Raw genomic sequence first — 17,204 nt, 5'->3', positions numbered from 1 at the left:
CACAACCCATGTTGTTTCCTAAGTTCGAACCATGGAAGGTCTTGTGGACCGTAAAGAAATCCACGAAACCTAGTCCTGTTCGTGGAGCACTCTTGAAAGACTTGGGTTTTGAAATCTACTAAGACCAACGTGTATCATAGATCTGATTATTTCTACGGACTGTAGATGGGTCTGTAGATCACAACACAAGCTTCATAAAAAATTGTTAAAGAGAGTTGTACGAGAGGGTCCACGGACCGTAGAAATATTTACTTCCGTGGAGAGTGGTAGTAGACTTAACTTCAGAGACTTGAATTTCAATACTTGATTTCTATGATTTAACAGAACGACCCGTAAAAAGTTCTACAGACCGTAGAGGGCATCTGTAGAACCTACCCAGTAGTTTTAGTTCAGAATTATTTGGGTCTTTTTCTACTCTTTTAATTCCTAAACTACGCCATATCTAGGCTATTCCTATGTCCTATAATTGATTTTACTATTAAAAAATTACATAGTCCCTCCCATTCTCTCAAAACCCCCATAGCTCTCTCAAGGCCTTCTCCTCCAAGGTTTCCTCAAGGCAAATCTAGGATTTTTGAATCTTCAACTCTCCATCAAAGATTTCGATTAGGGCTTCCATCAAGGTATGTGGGAAGCTCATCGATGGTTCCTTTTCATCCATTGAGTCCCAAAAAAAATCGAAATTATCCAATTATGTTCTTGTCCAAATTCCTAGGGTTTCTATGATTATGTTATGGGTTTAATTAATTATTACTTTATTCATTTCCATTGATTTTATACGCGTGATTTAATCATTATTGCATGATTGCAATAATTTTCACATGAACTCATGCTATATGAATATGTTGATTTTGAAATAAAGTTTTGAAGATTATGCATGCATTATGAATTGAAGAAACTATGTTTTAAGGATGCTTTCAAATAAAGTGTCAATATGATTTTATGAAACTAGGTTGCTTCCGATTGAAGTATTTTTCAATATGAAAGATTATTATGATTTAGCCACTTTCAATTGAAGTGCCATTTTACTATGAAAAGACTATCATAATTTAGATGCTTTTGATTGTCTCTTATCATGATATTTTGAAAGGAGCTATTCTTATGATTTTGACTCTTTATGATCAATTTGGTACTAGTAGATTCTTACCATTTCAAAGACTATGACTATGTTTTGTATATTTTCCGTTGAGAGTACTACCTAGCACCGAGTTAGACTAGTGGCGATTACCCAAGTTCCAAAACTACGTCCCCAGTAGGATGTCCCGATTGGACAAGACTAACTAGTGGATCTACCTAAGCTTATGATCATAGTCCTTACCTTGGCAAGTAGGACACTCTCTTTTCGGTGTCGGAGTATTACACTGGACTCCATGTTATAGCTCACATGGTTTATGTCGGTTGATGGTATCTCTCACTTATGTTATGATTATGAGTCTTTTTATGAATATTGTATTGACCATGTGTTATGTTTTAAACGATGTTCTAACAAAATTATTTCATGTTTTAGGTCATTGCATTATAATATTTTGGTTTAAGTCATCGACTGACACTTAAAATTGTCTGCATTTTTCACTTAGACACCTCAATTAAGACTTGTACCTATTGAAAACCTCTATCATTTTGAATTGATGCCACTTGAACACTTTTTCAACAATTAACTAAAAGAATATAATGTGTATAATACTCGCAATGACCTCACAAACATGATGAATTAAATAGCGACATGTGTCATTTGGGTCCAATTTTTTTTTAAAATATATTATAACGTGAAAGAAAAAGAAAACTATTAGTATTAAAAATAAATATAAAAAAAAAATCAGAAACACCCACCCACCACCCAAACCCTTTCCTTGCTATCCCACCACGTGTTAGTCCATCCATATCCTTTCCAGCTTCTTCAACTCTGTTCAAAAACTCCGGTGATTTGAAAATTTTCAATAACTTCAAACATTAATGTTTCAAACCGCATTGTAAATAATATGAAAAGGGGTACAATTTTCTAATTGCCATATCCACTTAGATTAGCATTTTGTTGCTCTAATTGGAAAAAAAAAGAGTAAATTAGAGAACTTTACTTCGGAAAAGGTGTCAATAGCAGATGGGATATCGTAAGATGAAGAAGAGTTAGGGTTAAAAATTGGTTTGTAAAGATTGTGTGTAACTTCGTCGTTTTTTACCTCGTCGTCGAATTCGTCACAGATTTCGTTCGAGTTCCTTTTGCTCCGGCACCGCAAGTCTCATAAAGTAAGTTAAATTGTAAATTTGTAACATTGTTTACTTGAATAAATAAACAATATGACAAAAATTCAGAAAAAAAGAAAGAAAATTTAATCGAATCTAGATCTGAAGAGAAAATCGATCAAGCAACGGTGTTAATGGTAGAGGGGTAGTGGTCACTCAAAAGAGGAGGAAGAATTGAATGTGATGACAACGATAATGACAAAGCTGAAAAAAATAACATGAACACAATGGTTAAGGAGGTGAAGTGGCCGCAGAAAAAAAATAGAAGAAGGGTGTTTTGTAGCGGCTATAGCAGCGGTGACGACGTGGTGGTACGGTGGAGGAAGTGCTGGCAACGGAGCACAAGGACGAAGAAAGAGATTTTTTTAATTTTTAAAAAAATCTAATCAAATGCTTTCGGCTTTCACCCGTTCTTTATCCGTGAATCACACCCAAAATGCCACCCAAGCAAAACGCGTTCAAGTGGTATCAATTCGAAGTGCTAGAGGTGTTCAATAGGTATAAATCTTAATTGAAGTGTTTAAATAAAAAATACAGACAACTTTAAGTGTCAGTCGATAACTTAAGCCATTATTGTATCTATCATGCATTATATCATGTTATGTCATATTCCTCATACTCATTTCATTCTAAGTACTGACGCATACATCGCTTGTGTCTATATTATTTTATAATATAGGTTCTGACATTCCTCCATCCACCTGTGGCTAGTGGATTGATCGACTTTGCTTAGCTTTTGGTGAGTACTCATGGTTCGAGGGCATAACCACATTATGACTTCTTTGTGTTTCTATCAGTCATTTCAATTTTCAGACTATTTGTGAGCTAGGGCTTGTCCTAGTCACAACTATGATTAATAGAGACTTGTTATCAGACATAATATGATTCCGCTTTATGAAATCATTTGAGACTTATATTCCGCTTTATGATTTATTTGATTATGCTGATTTTCTTAGTGTCATGCTTATGTCAAGTGGCTTGTTTAGAGTCTTTCGGGATTCTATTTGCTACCCCACATTTAGGGGGTAGTTTGTGACGTGACAAAAATAATATTTTCTCTGCCTCAATTTATGTGATACATTTTCCTTTTTAGTCAATCATTCAAAAGATGATACATTTCTATATTTAGTAATATTTTTTATTTTAAAATGTCAATTTCACCCTTAGCAAAATGATTTATAACCACAAGCACCTTTGACTTATTTAAAATTACAAGTTTCAAAATTCTTTCTTAAATTCTGTGTCAAGTAAATCACATCATATAAATTGAGATGGACAAAATACTAATAAAACTCTCTTAATTTATAAATTAATTAAAAAGAAAAATCTATTTTTTCCAGGGTATTTTCCTACACTTTGTTTGGATGGTTGTTACCTATTGCTTCATAACGTATCGTATTATATTGTATTGTGTTGTATTGTATTGTTTTAATGAATACAGTATTTTGACATATTGTATGGTTCTTCATCGTTTCATAATGTCACACATTCATGATATTAATAATAAACCTATAAGAAAAATAGGGTACGAACTAGAGCTACTATTAAAATGTAGTGTAAAAGATAAACTATAATTATTAAATAATAAGTAAAACACAAAATAAAAAGAAAATATTAAAGTAACAATGCGGTTTGTTTTGCTCCATAGTAGTCGTAGTTTTGTTCATTTGTTTATTAACATTTGATTTCTGCATTTGATTACTGCTTATATTTGTTGGTCCGGTTTACTTTGGGTATCATATTTATCTATAGTAGTTAATGCTTCTTTCTTTTCGGTCTTTCCTACCTGACTTTCTCGCTCTCATTATTCATATTTTTATATTATTTTCGATATGCTTGGCTCTACTGACCTATGTCTTGTTTTTCTTATTTTTCCTCTCTTGTTCTTCTCTCTTAAGCCGAGGGTCTTTCGGAAACAGCCGCCATACCTTTCAAGATGGGGGTTAGGTCTGCATACACTCTACCCTCTCCAGATCCCACATGGTGGGATTATACTGGGTCTGTTATTGTTGTTGTTGATTAAAGTAACAATGCGATTACACCAAATCGACGGTTATACAAAATGAATATTTTTCATCATTACCTAACAATAAATTTAATAAAATTCAAATATCAATTACAACAAACATTATATTTAAACTAACAATCATCCGAACAATATAGTAAAAGAGCTCTAAATGAAAAAGCAAAGAGAAATATTTTGGCACAAATAAAGTAGTTATAATAAAAAAGTTTTTTTTTTGTATGAAAACCTCAAAAGCTAAGAGTAATTAATGGCCATGATTTTTTCTGGCAAGAATGAGAGAATGGCAGACCAAGTAGAAGGAGCCAAGTGTAGCAGAAGATTACCAATCATGGACGAAGGAGGAGGAGGAGAAGAACAAGGCTTAATCTTGACCACCCACCCTATTAGTAGTAGTAACACCATCACTATCTTCTCCAATTTTACATCTCAATACACCCACCGTAACCCGCTTACGTCATCGCGACGTTGCTGGAAAATTACACTTCACTGTGGACTTTTTATTGGTTTCACAACTTGGTAATTGGTTTCATTGGTGCATCTTTTTTTTCTGAATCCCCATTTTGATTAGTTTGTGATTTTATTGTTATTAAGGTGCAAGTAAAATTACTACTTACATAATTTATGATGAATAATATGTGTCCACAAGTGGAATGGATTGGGTATTGAAATGGTTTGGGGATGATGCTTATCTAGGATTTGAACTTTAGAGATTCGAGTTCACGATTTTTTTGTACTAATTTGATGATTATTTTAACATATATATAGGGTTTGAGCCAAAGGAAATTGGTTCTGATGTACTAGGTTCTTTTGGGATTGTGATTGAGATGCAATGTTGTTTGTTTGTTTGTTGTGCTATTGATTTAGGAAAGATAATTTGATGATTAAAATGAAAAAGACTTGAAAAAAAGGAAGTTGGCTAAAATCTGCGATAAATACACTAGGTGATTTCTTTTTCATCTGTCCTAGACTTGGTGGATAGAGTTATCTGGTAACTGTTACTAGTGGTAGGTGACAGGTATTATGTGGAATTAGTTGAGTTGCACGCAAGTTGGGTCGGGCACCAGGTTATTAAACAAAACAAGGAAGTTGGCTAGTTCCCATCATTTGATCAAGACATTCAGATTACGTTTTATTTGTACTTTGAGGGAACTTTGGTTGCTGCTTTGTGACTCCCTCAACCCTTTTCAAGGAAAAAAGAAAGAAAGAAAAAAGTCTTTTTTATGAGCTTAGTAAAATAGAAGATTCATTGAGCTTTGGTGAATTGCAAATGGCACTTAATGGCCATGTTGTTGTTTGTATATTTTTGAATGGCAAGAAACTGCATTTTGAGATGAATAGAGTATTTGTCAAAGAAGGTGACTTGTATTTCCTTTTTGAGCATTATCTTTGCTACCAGTTGGTGTATGTATGAATGAGAAGATTCTGCCACTTCTAGGGCTATATGCCTTGCATGTTCCCTCTCTACCATTTCAACAAGTTTGACATGATAATCTTCTTCCTACCTCTTTTCTTGGCTCTTGTAATCAAGTCTGAGAAGTTTACTTATTTATGTTTCAACTGATTACTCTAGGTATCTGTTTCTTGTGTATCATGTATGCTTTTTGGTTAGAGAGGGATTTTCGGTTTACCGTATGAGGGTTTTAGTTGCTTTGCATCAAACTGAGATTGTTGGTATCCAGTCTGGTACTATGGTTTTACAAGACAACACTTTTTGATGCTTGTGATCACTAAGCATCTACATCATTCATTTCAATTCTGCTATTTCTCCTAATTAATTATGAATTAGAAGTGCTTAGAAATCATTAGATAAGATAGTTCTGCTGGTGCTTACCATTTGCTGTTCCGTGACAGCTTATTTTGTACATTTTGATAAAAGTGTCTTCTTGGATAATTATAGGGACTCATAGGTGCAAGATGTGTCTTGTGAGGGAGGGGGGGGGGCTTGGTTATGCCCTTGGCTGCTTAACTTCTTTCTTTTTTGACATATCTCTTCTAACATGGATTATTTGTAACAAATGGCAGGTAAATAGATGTATCAAGGTGATGTCGAGCACACGCAACATAAAGTGGAGCAACCACCTCCGACGTCTGCAGGTGGGGCCCAGGAATCGATCATTACAGTTGGACAAGAGGAACAAGTTGAACAACCCCAATTAGAAAGGAAAAAAAGGAAGTTGGCGCCAAAGGTGGATAATATTTCTTTTTCACTTTTGCTTCGCTTTCATCTTAAGTTACACTGATAGGATATGTGGTACAAGTAAAATATTGCACTGTATAATGGAGGTCAACAAATTGTTCCTGCAAATGCTCATTGCACCATCGCCAATCAAGTGACAATGTAGCAGCAAACCACTTGTTTTTTTCCCATTGGAGGGAAATATAAATAACCTTAGTTGCAAAAGCCCTTCACTCCACTTCCCTTGCACAAATGAAAAAAATAAGAATTCTCTGGGTCTATTAATGCAAGTATTTCATTCCACAGTCTATCTTGTGTAAAGCAATTAACAGACTCCCACATAAGTTATGCAGATATTACAGCGACCAAAAACTAGCAGATTCCCATGCGTAGGTTTATTCATCAAAATAAGGAGATTTCAGAAAAAAAGAAAATTTCAAGCTTCGGGTACATTGTGACTGAAATCACGTAGTCTGAAATTTGTGCAGCAGATAATACACGTTACTATTCATTTAACAGAAAAGTTTAGTTTCTTCTTTTCTTCTAGAATTCATAAATTTAAAGTTCCCATTTGTCAAGTTCATTTATTTACCTACTGATTATGTATGAAACCAGCTAGGCTCTTATATTTGGCCTTGCAGTTCCTTTTGGTGGATATTTCCAGAAATCTACTGTTGGCATACCAGAGTCTTGGGGTGGTGTACGGAGATTTGAGCACTTCACCACTTTATGTCTATAAGAGTATATTCGTGGGGAAGTTGCACGATTATCAGACTCCAGAAACAATATTTGGTGCATTTTCGTTGGTCTTCTGGACAATAACTCTTATTCCTTTGATCAAATATGTACTTATTGTACTGAGTGCTGATGATAATGGCGAAGGTATGTTAAAGAGAAGGCTGTGAATCCAATAATACTTGTGGAACCTGATTGTGTTGATCAATTATACTTGAATGTTACCAGGTGGTACATTTGCTCTTTACTCTCTACTCTGTAGACATGCAAAATTCAGTCTACTTTCCAACCAACAAACAGCTGATGAGGAGCTATCTGCTTACAGATATGGCTTTGCTGGGCAGTCCACATCGTGTTCAGCGTTAAAGAGATTTCTTGAGAAACACAAGAAGTCGCGTACTGTTTTACTCATTATTGTATTGTTGGGGGCTTGCATGGTCATTGGTGATGGTATTATAACGCCTGCAATGTCAGGTTGATAATTCTAACAGTAGTTGCTTTCTTGTATGTGGCGTTAGCTGGTGTGCGTTTGTAATTCAAAAGCTATCAGTTTATCCCAAAAAAAGGAAAAATAAATTTAGAATAATTATTTTGGTTTTATGAAATTGTTTCCTTCCTCAGTTGAAGAATGATAGACAACATATTAAATTTTAGCATGACATATTTGCTACCTTGCTAAGCCTATGTTAGTGCAGAAATGCAATCAGAACTTTTGTATTAATTTTGTCAATTTAGTATGTTTATTTATTTGGAATTATTTTGATGTGGCAGTTATATCGGCCATGTCAGGAATCAAGGCTGCTGCAGAACACCTATCTCACGGTAGATTTATTTAGATTTACCTCTTTGGGTAAATATTTTATCACTTTAATGTTGCTCTTATGTGACTTCCATCCAAGGCATTGATCATTAAATTGTTTTTCATCTAGGTGAAGTGCTGGAGCTTTCTTGCCTGATATTGGTTGGTCTGTTTGCTCTACAGCATTCTGGGACCCATAGGGTTGGCTTTTTGTTTGCACCGATAGTAATCATTTGGTTGATATCGATTTTTGCGATTGGGCTCTACAACATTATAATTTGGAATCCCAAGATTGTGCATGCTCTTTCTCCCTATTATATCATCAAGTTTTTTAGGGAAACAAGAAAACAAGGATGGTTTTCTCTTGGTGGTGTCCTCCTATCTGTTGCAGGTACATCAAAGATATCAACTCTTTTATCCAAGATAAAGAAGTAGTCCTTGAATTAGGTGCAGTTGTTCATGCAGATACTTACTAGTTAGTTAAACAAGGATTAGATAGCATGTCCTTCAGAATTTAAAAATCATTTTTTTGTAATTCATTTTCCATCATCAGGTACGGAAGCTATGTTTGCAGATCTTGGTCACTTCACTTCCTGCTCAATGAGGGTAAGTCAGCCTGTTTGCAGCTTCAGGAAACTGGTGTGCTCTTACTTAATTTATCCCAGCATGTATGTCTTTAGTGTCAAATCCTGAGCACTAGGACAAAAATAATTGGGTTGGGAAGCAACAAGCAAGAAGGTTTCTGGTTGCATTTTAATAGTGAATATTTAAGTTGAACAGAGATTCCTGAATAGGGCAACTTTTCGAACTGCTACCGAATCTATGTGCAGGCAAGAGACAACCTTGCTAAGTGAAACATCATAGTAGCCAGAGCAAAAGGTTCGAGGAATCAAATAAGTGGCTCAAACCATTTCTTCTGACTCTTTCCAAATTCGATAAATATTGTTGTAACAGTTTGAAAATGTGAAAGATCCATTTTTAGCAAACAACAAGGTTTACATGGATTTAGATAATGAATTTGTTTTAATCAGAGAGGACTTCAGATGACAATAAGTGGAGAGAATTTTGAAACTCTTTGAAGCAACTTTTGTGTTAAGCATGGATTTTTTTTGTTGAAAGGAACAGTATTAATTACTTTCCCAAAGTGCAGCCAAAATTGTATACTTTGTGAAATGGGACCCCCTAGGCTGATTATCCTTTTGACTGAGCAGATTTAATTGCCAATAATGGTTCTTTTTTTGCGTCATCTTTCAATGTAGTAGTTGATTAGTTGGTTTTCTAGAACTTGCACCATGTCAATCTGAAAGTCTTTTTCCTTTGCAGATTGCCTTTTCATTTCTTGTATATCCTTGCTTGGTGGTACAGTATATGGGTCAGGCTGCTTTCCTGTCCAAAAATCTTGCTTCTATTCCAGACAGCTTTTATAATTCAATACCTGGTTAGTTCTTTATTTCACTTTTGAATGAGATTGTTCTTGGGATAGATGATGAAGTTATATCCATTTTCAGAACTGCTGCTCATTGCTTTCATGCAGATAATGTATATTGGCCTATTTTTGTCATTGCTACCCTTGCAAGCATTGTTGCCAGTCAGTCCATCATCACAGCTACTTTCTCCATAGTCAAGCAATTGAATGCACTAGGTTGCTTCCCCCGAGTTAAGATTGTCCACACCTCAAAGCATGTTAAAGGGCAAATCTATATTGCAGAAATAAATTGGATCCTTATGATTCTTACACTTTCCGTGGCTGTTGGGTTCCAGGACACAATTTTAATGGGAAATGCATATGGTAAGCCCAACAGTGTGTTGAAGAGCTCTTTTGTAAATTTGATGCTCCTTTTGACTATATAATTTTTGTTTCTTGTTTGAAAAAAAAAACATTTAATTTCAATATAAAGCAGAGTTACAATCTCCACCATGTTGTCTTCTTCCCAACTATTTCAATCATGCTGCCTAAAAAAGCAACTGAACTTTTTCTTCTGTGCATCTACCATTATAAACTTCACCTATGTGAGCTTCCCAGAACACAGCCAGTTCCATAGTCTATATAAAGGAGGAAGGTTGTGATAGTTTGATAGCCAACAAAAAATATGGTCTAATCAGGACGAATATTTTGGGCATAGCAGAATTCTACTAGTTTGAGATTGAGTCATAGTTGATTGATTGATTTGTCAACTGTAAGGTAATTATTAGAGGGGATGAAGACGTAAAATTCAATTACCAACCCAACTATTTGAGTTTGAGGTGCAGGTGGTTGTTATCTATCACCTGTAAGTTAGTTTTGTTAAGACTACAGATTGGTGACAAATCCCAATTTAGTTCTGTTTGCAAAATTTTCTATGGAACCTAATTGCTTTATATGATTGTGTTCCTCTAATGTGATGTGTAGCTCTAGTAATGTACTCTTCTATGCGAACCTCGTGATGGAGGATTTATAAGCCTCCTGGGATGAAAGGAGTCTCATCTGAAAAGATAGAATATAAACTAAAACAAGAAAAAGTGAACAAGAAGGGATCTCTAATTGCATAACCTGCAGAAAGGAATCTGCTTTCTTTTTTCAAACACAGTACAAAGAGTATTCCCTTGTGCCAAGTACCATGTGGTCATTGTGAATTCTGTTATCATGACACTGATTTACTATTAATATTGTTGCAGATACTACAAAAAAATTATGTCCACACTTGAATCTTTATTTTAATCTAGCCTAATTATAATTCTTGGTTGTTTTCTCATATGAATTCTTTTTTCTTTCAGGCCTAGCTTGCATGACTAGTATGTTTATCACAACGTTTCTCACCACACTGGTCATGATTTTTGTGTGGCAAAGAAACATAGTTCTTGCCACTTGCTTTCTCCTGTTCTTCTGGTTCATTGAAGGTGTGTACCTGTCTTCCGCATTCACTAAAGTTCCAGAGGGAGGCTGGGTCTCCCTAGTGCTGGCTTTTGTTTTCCTAGCAGTCATGTTTGTCTGGCAATATGGAACTCGCAAGAAGTACAAATTTGATCTGCAGAACAAAGTTCCGTTAAAATGGCTCCTTGGGATGGGCCCCAGCCTTGGTATTGTGCGCGTCCCAGGGGTAGGCCTCGTATACTCAGAATTGGCAACAGGGGTCCCAGCTATCTTCTCTCACTTCCTCACGAATCTCCCTGCATTTCACAGTGTGTTGGTGTTTTTATGCGTCAAATCTGTTCCAGTACCCTATGTCTCACCTGAGGAACGCTTCCTCATTGGTCGCATTTGTCCAAGACCGTATCGCATGTATCGTTGCATTGTTAGGTATGGCTACAAGGACATACAGAGAGATGATGGGGACTTCGAGGACCTTCTCATCCAAAGTATAGCAGAGTTTATCCAAATGGAAGCTGTGGAACCACAGTTATCAAGCTCTGAGACTCCATCACTTGATGGGAGGATGGCAGTTATAAGCAAAAAAAGCATACAGTCGACTCCAACACTAATTGTCTCAGAGGATTTTGGAATGAGGGACTCCATTCAAAGCAGCAAGTCTCTGACTCTCCAGAGTCTAAGATCTGCTTATGCTGATGAGAACCCACAAATAAGGAGGCGGCGAGTGAGGTTTCAATTGCCAGAAAACCCTGGCATGGATCCAGCTGTTAAGGATGAGCTTGAAGATTTAATTCGAGCAAAGGAGGCAGGGGTTGCATATATAATGGGGCACTCCTACGTGAAAGCTAGGAGATCGTCCTCTTTCTTAAAGAAGTTTGCTATTGACATTGGGTATTCATTTCTGCGCAAGAACTGTAGGGGTCCTTCCGTGGTGCTTAACATTCCTCAGATTAGTCTTATTGAAGTTGGCATGATATACCATGTCTAGAGGTAAAATAACCTGGCATTGGAATTTAGCATGCCTTTTGTCTGTTGCCTGCAGAATGTTTAGGCTTAGTAGATGATTGGTAGTCCTAACATCAAATGCGATATCTGATAGCAAATGTTGAGGAGAATCTGGATAGATGATGTTGGTAGTCTTATGAAATCAAATGTGAAATGTCAGAATAGAGGAGCTGATTTAGTTTTTTATGTTCTACACCTTCTATAATTGTATTCATATAGAGGATTTCTTACTTTTTAATATCTTAGCTTGCTGGGAATACATAAACATGCACATTTTCCTTTACTCCTTTTCAGAGCATTGTACTTGAGAGTTTTGCATTTCCCAAACTATCAATATACCTATTCCCATTGGAACCCTAAGTATATTCTTTCTTATATTAAGTGCTATTTCAGTATCTTTTTAATAATTTTTTTATTTTCTTCCTTTCTTTTCCCTAAAAAGAAGTTCATTAATCTTGCCTTTCTTCCATAGAGTGTGAAGGCAAGCTTTACTGGTGCTTTTTTATAAAGAACAAAGCTGGCATTTTTTTATTAAAAAGATTCCAGATTTTGGAAACTTTATTCCCCTTGAATTCAAGTCATCACAAAATGATTATGATCTAAATCTGAACTATCAACCAAAGTGAACTAAAATAATAATTTCTCAGTGTACAATTCGACTCCCAGCAGCTATGTCTTCCTACCAAATCATTGAAAGAGTGATGTGATCTGTCACAGAATGCTCCCATCTGGAATAATGGCACCTTTCAGTATTACTACTATGCCTCCAGTAATAATGTGACCATTTGCTTCATTATTGCACTCCTGGACATTATCCTTGTTCAAAATCTGCTTGAAAGATAACTAAAGTATGAATACAGTTTCATCAAGAACATGATCACAATATTCTGTACATTTTTTTTTGTTGTTGTTGATATTTTCGCGCATTCAAACACCTTATCCTTACTAGTATCTATACATGTTTAAAGAAGATTTTGAGCTTGATAGGAATTCTTTCAAAGTACCTTAACATTTTTGCCAATTCTCACATTCTTATCAATTATAGCTTTCTTTATCTGTGAGCCTTCTCCAATTCCAATAGGAATGTGCATATCCTCCTCTGCGCGACCATTCTGCATATTTTCACCAAGTTAAATATCCTTCCCCTTGAAACTTAATGTTCCGTATTATTACCATGATCGATAAGAATCAAACGTAGAAATATGAGGGATCTTTCAAAAGATTTTACTTGAATATGAACTGGATTCATATAGTCTCCATTTCCTCTATGTGACCATCCATGAATACCAAATGAAATGTATTCATGTGTCTTACTTGGTAAGTATCACATCCCATTATTACTGAATCCTCAATTATAGCTCCATCTCCTACTCTAGTCCTCATGCCAACCACAGTACCTCTGATCTTGCATCTCTGCACTCGGAAAACACAAAAGTATGGAAGAAAGATGTTTGTGAGACCAAATTCTTGAGAAAAATTATATAAACTTTTATCTAAATTTCAAGGACAATTGATCACTTTTATACATTGAGAAAGCATCCATCTCCTATCACAGAGTCTGTTATAGCAGCATCAGTTATCTGAGTTGGAGGCAGGTGTCGAGGCAAAGTGTACAGGAGAGAGTCTTTGTCATACAAGCTGCTAACGAAAATGAAAGTCCCGTTAGGTGATATTTAAGGGATTTACTCTTGAGACTTATTGGTTTTCGGAGATATATACTGACCTATAAGCCTTCTTTGTGTTTTTTATGCTTTCCATATTTGCTTGGTAATAAGCTTCAATGCTTCTCATGTCCTCCCAGTAGCCACTGAATTTGTGTGCATATACCTGTTTGTTCCAAAGAGCGGTTCAATTAAGAGTAGATACAAAATGCTGAATATCCGAAGGAGATATTTTATGTTCAAAATTTTGAAAAACATCTTAGGAATGGCAACGTAGAGCAACAAGTTGATCGGATATGGAAATACACGACTCTTACATTCATTCCTAAGGAAATTGCACCTGGTACAACTTCTTTTCTGAAGTCATTGGCCATGGGGTGATACTCTGTAAGAAGCTTTACCATGGCATCTTTGTTAACAACATAGATATCCATACTGACATACTTATCTTGAGAAATCTCTGAATTTTGCACCTGAAAATAATGTTTTGATATTGTTCAAGGAAAAGTACTCCGATATATGCTAGTCCACAATGTGGAACAAATGAAGCAATTGGAAGTACGATGAGAAGGAAAAAGAGACGTACTACTCTCATCTCCGGATTATCTTTGAACGAAATGACTTGATTTTTTGAATTTACTTGGAAAGTACCAAGTTCTTTATCTTTATCCCTCCTGCTGCTTAACACTGCAACAGTTATATCAGCTCTATTGTTGCAGTGGACCTTTAAGAGTTCCTGGAAATCCATTTTGTAAAGATGGTAACCAGGAAGGACTAGAAAATTAACAATTGGATACTCTTCTAGTACCCACAAACATCTTCTTATAGCATCAGCTGTTCCCTGAGAATACATAAAAACACAGAAAAGCATAAATGTCCTATTGTTCCGATGTTGATAAGAACCTACAAAAATCTTTCAAATTCTTCTTTATCCGTAGAATGTATAGAAATTGGATATAACAAGTGTTTCTCTTATTCGCGTTAACAGCTATTCAAGGAGGAATGTTATAGCATGCATTTATAATAAAGTAAAGGCTTGAAACTGCCTGTTTTTTTTTATACCTGAAACCAGCCCTTGCCTTCAGGACTCTGATAAGCTGCAATTACATCAACAAATGCTTCATTTCCGATGCGTGAACCGGAATAAGCTCTTGAAAGGTGAGAATTCAGAGAGGCAGAGTTAAATTGCGTAAGTGCATAAATCTTCTTGATATTACTATTGATGCAGTTGCTGACAACTGCATCAATGAGCCTATAGTTTCCTGCTATAGGAAGTGCAGCTTCTGATCTTCTCTTTGTTAATGGATAAAGTCTTGAATTGGATCCATCTCCAAATACTATTGCTGCAACATTCTGACAAACAATAGTAAAGATGAACATCTACATTATAGATTCTTGCTACATTGACATTTTAGAAAATAGTAACAAGATATATCGGTCCAGGCTCAACTGTCAAGGTATTGTTTGCTCTCCGTCCAACTTTTAAGACCTTAAGGTTTTGTCCCCTTGAGTTTTAACCCAAAAGACACCTCGACAGTTGAATTCTGAACCCGCCCTTTATGGTCCCTGACTTTCCCTTTCCATCTCAATGCTGCATTTGGCTTAGGCAAGTTTCACAATGAACCTCCTTTCTAGTTCAACCGTGAGCAGTCTGTGAGCTGTTACATGAAATTACTAGGCAGAGAGCGATATACTCCCTCCGTCTCAAAATACTTGTCATAATTTTCATTTACACGCCTTTTAAGAAAACATTAATTAGGAGGAGTGTTTAACTATTTTACCCTTATTTATGTTTACTCTATTTATGTGTCATAATTGAGGTGGTTCTAGTCTTCAAGAGCACATTGCTAATAAGGGGTAAAATGAAAAATAAAAATAAAAAAATACTCCCTTCGTCGATTTTTACTTATTCAGTATTGATTTGGCACACCCTTTAAAGAGCAATAATTAGAATGACAATTTTACTCAATGTTTTGGAAAATACATTGGGAAATGACTATAGCTAATACTCCCTCCGTCCTAATTTATGAGTTAATTTGACTTGGCACAAAATTTAAGAAAGAAAAAAAATTAAAATTTGTGGTCTAAAATAAGTCATAGATATTTGTGTGACTAAAAATCATTTCATTAAGGGTAAAATGGATATTTTAAAGTTAAATTGTTACTAATAAATATAGAAATGTGTCATTCTTTTTGGAATTGACTAAAAAGGAAAGTAAGTCATATAAATTGAGATATTGAGAGTAATAAGGATAAATTAGTAACTAAATGATAAAAGTGAACAAGTAAAAGTGGAAATCCATTTTTAATACATACACTAAATAAGTAAACGTGGGACGGAGGGAGTAATTTATTTTATCTTGAACTTCTAAACTGACAAATATTTTGGAGACATATATTTTTAATAAGTAGGAGAGATAGTATATTTAAGGAAAATGTCATGTAAACCTGGTCTGCTGGAGGACATAGAATGTTTGGACAATCAGAGTGATGTGTATATGGTAGATTCAACTTTGATGGAATAGAAGATGGAATGAGCCTTGATGTAGGCTTGTAGCCATACTCATGAGGGGACTTAATCTTGAGATTTAACTTAGTAGGAAGAGACATGAATGAATATTTTGTATGTCAAAATTATATCACCTAATTGGTGGTATATATACTTGGCAATTTTTATGTGATGTGACACAAATTTAAGAAGGAAAGTTTTAGGAGGGAATATTTAGCTTTCTTCTAGCTTATGAATACAACCATGTCCCATCAGAATATTTTGTCATACCATTACTTGGCTTAAAGTGACCATGTTGTTATTATTTTCATAAGTAAATATTTGCAATGGTTCTATGTTTTAACTTAGATTCTAAGTTTTTCTTTACATATAATAGATAGGAATTTTCAACTAATTCTTTTTTCTTTTTCTTCTTCATATATATGATAATCATGTTATTCATTTGGTTCTATATTGACAAAGCATTCTTTAGTAATGGATGCCATGCAACTTTGTTTTACAAAAAAAAACAAATATGTATAACATAACATTAATAACGTCATCAATATGAGTATATCGACGATTATTAGTTTTTATGATTCGAATACATATCAATTCTTGAACTCACGATGGATGCTATTCATTCTGATTTTTTTTCTTTCTATTTTAACTTTTTATTTGAAAATAATAATAATAAAAAAAAAAGAATCTTTGTGAATGTTTTGCCTCTATTTTTTAATTTATTTTTGGCAAATGGGAATGGAGTGGATATGAAGGTAGGCATTGTCTCTGCTTTCGTGTCTCCTGTTATATTGTCCCCTCTATAAATTCTATATAAGCAAGTTTAAGGAATTTTATATCCAACAATTATTATTATTATTATTATTATTATTATTATTATTATTATTATTATTATTATTATTATGCCCCTCTATAATGTTTGTCTTGGCATAATTAGCTTTACAACTGATAATGAGAAGCTTTTTGTTGGATAAAGAAGCAAAGATTAATTAGCAAAAATCTTGGATAAACTTAATGAGGGGCATGCTGGTCAATTCAAGTAGTATTCCAAAATATAAAAATTATATATATAATATGTCAATTTGATTCCTTTTTATTATTATTAAAATCAAAATCAAATTAAATATTGTTGGATTTTAAAATTTTAAGCCAGCCAAAACAAAAAAATATACCGATTTATTTAATTGATTTGATTCGATTTTTG

The 17,204-nt window shown here is 34.7% G+C and overlaps 2 protein-coding genes across 2 annotated transcripts; one reads left to right on the top strand and one right to left on the bottom strand.

The window, feature by feature from the left end:
• The first annotated feature begins 4,482 nt into the window (after positions 1–4,482).
• LOC129889002 (potassium transporter 4-like) lies at positions 4,483–12,190 on the top strand. Its single transcript, XM_055964099.1, has 10 exons — positions 4,483–4,783; positions 6,290–6,453; positions 7,085–7,325; positions 7,407–7,652; positions 7,950–8,000; positions 8,108–8,368; positions 8,531–8,583; positions 9,301–9,415; positions 9,512–9,766; positions 10,732–12,190. The coding sequence occupies exons 2-10, from the start codon at positions 6,298–6,300 to the stop codon at positions 11,811–11,813; spliced, it is 2,460 nt and encodes an 819-aa protein (XP_055820074.1). The 5' UTR covers positions 4,483–4,783; positions 6,290–6,297; the 3' UTR covers positions 11,814–12,190.
• Positions 12,191–12,364: 174 nt separating this feature from the next.
• Positions 12,365–16,107, bottom strand: LOC129890409 (inactive glucose-1-phosphate adenylyltransferase small subunit 2, chloroplastic-like; the record flags this gene model as incomplete). The annotated part of the gene is made up of 9 exons (XM_055965961.1): positions 12,365–12,658; positions 12,835–12,942; positions 13,145–13,243; positions 13,357–13,468; positions 13,554–13,657; positions 13,809–13,964; positions 14,081–14,332; positions 14,554–14,844; positions 15,940–16,107. Coding segments are annotated over 9 exons (1,407 nt in total), but the record flags the coding sequence as incomplete, so codon positions are not given.
• Between the last annotated feature and the right edge of the window lie 1,097 nt (positions 16,108–17,204).

Source organism: Solanum dulcamara, chromosome 5 (genome assembly GCF_947179165.1).
Source record: "Solanum dulcamara chromosome 5, daSolDulc1.2, whole genome shotgun sequence".
In the NCBI taxonomy this organism is placed as follows: domain Eukaryota; kingdom Viridiplantae; phylum Streptophyta; class Magnoliopsida; order Solanales; family Solanaceae; genus Solanum; species Solanum dulcamara.
The sequence above is the reverse complement of the archived record's forward strand: the minus strand, read 5'-3'. Positions and strand labels throughout refer to the sequence as shown.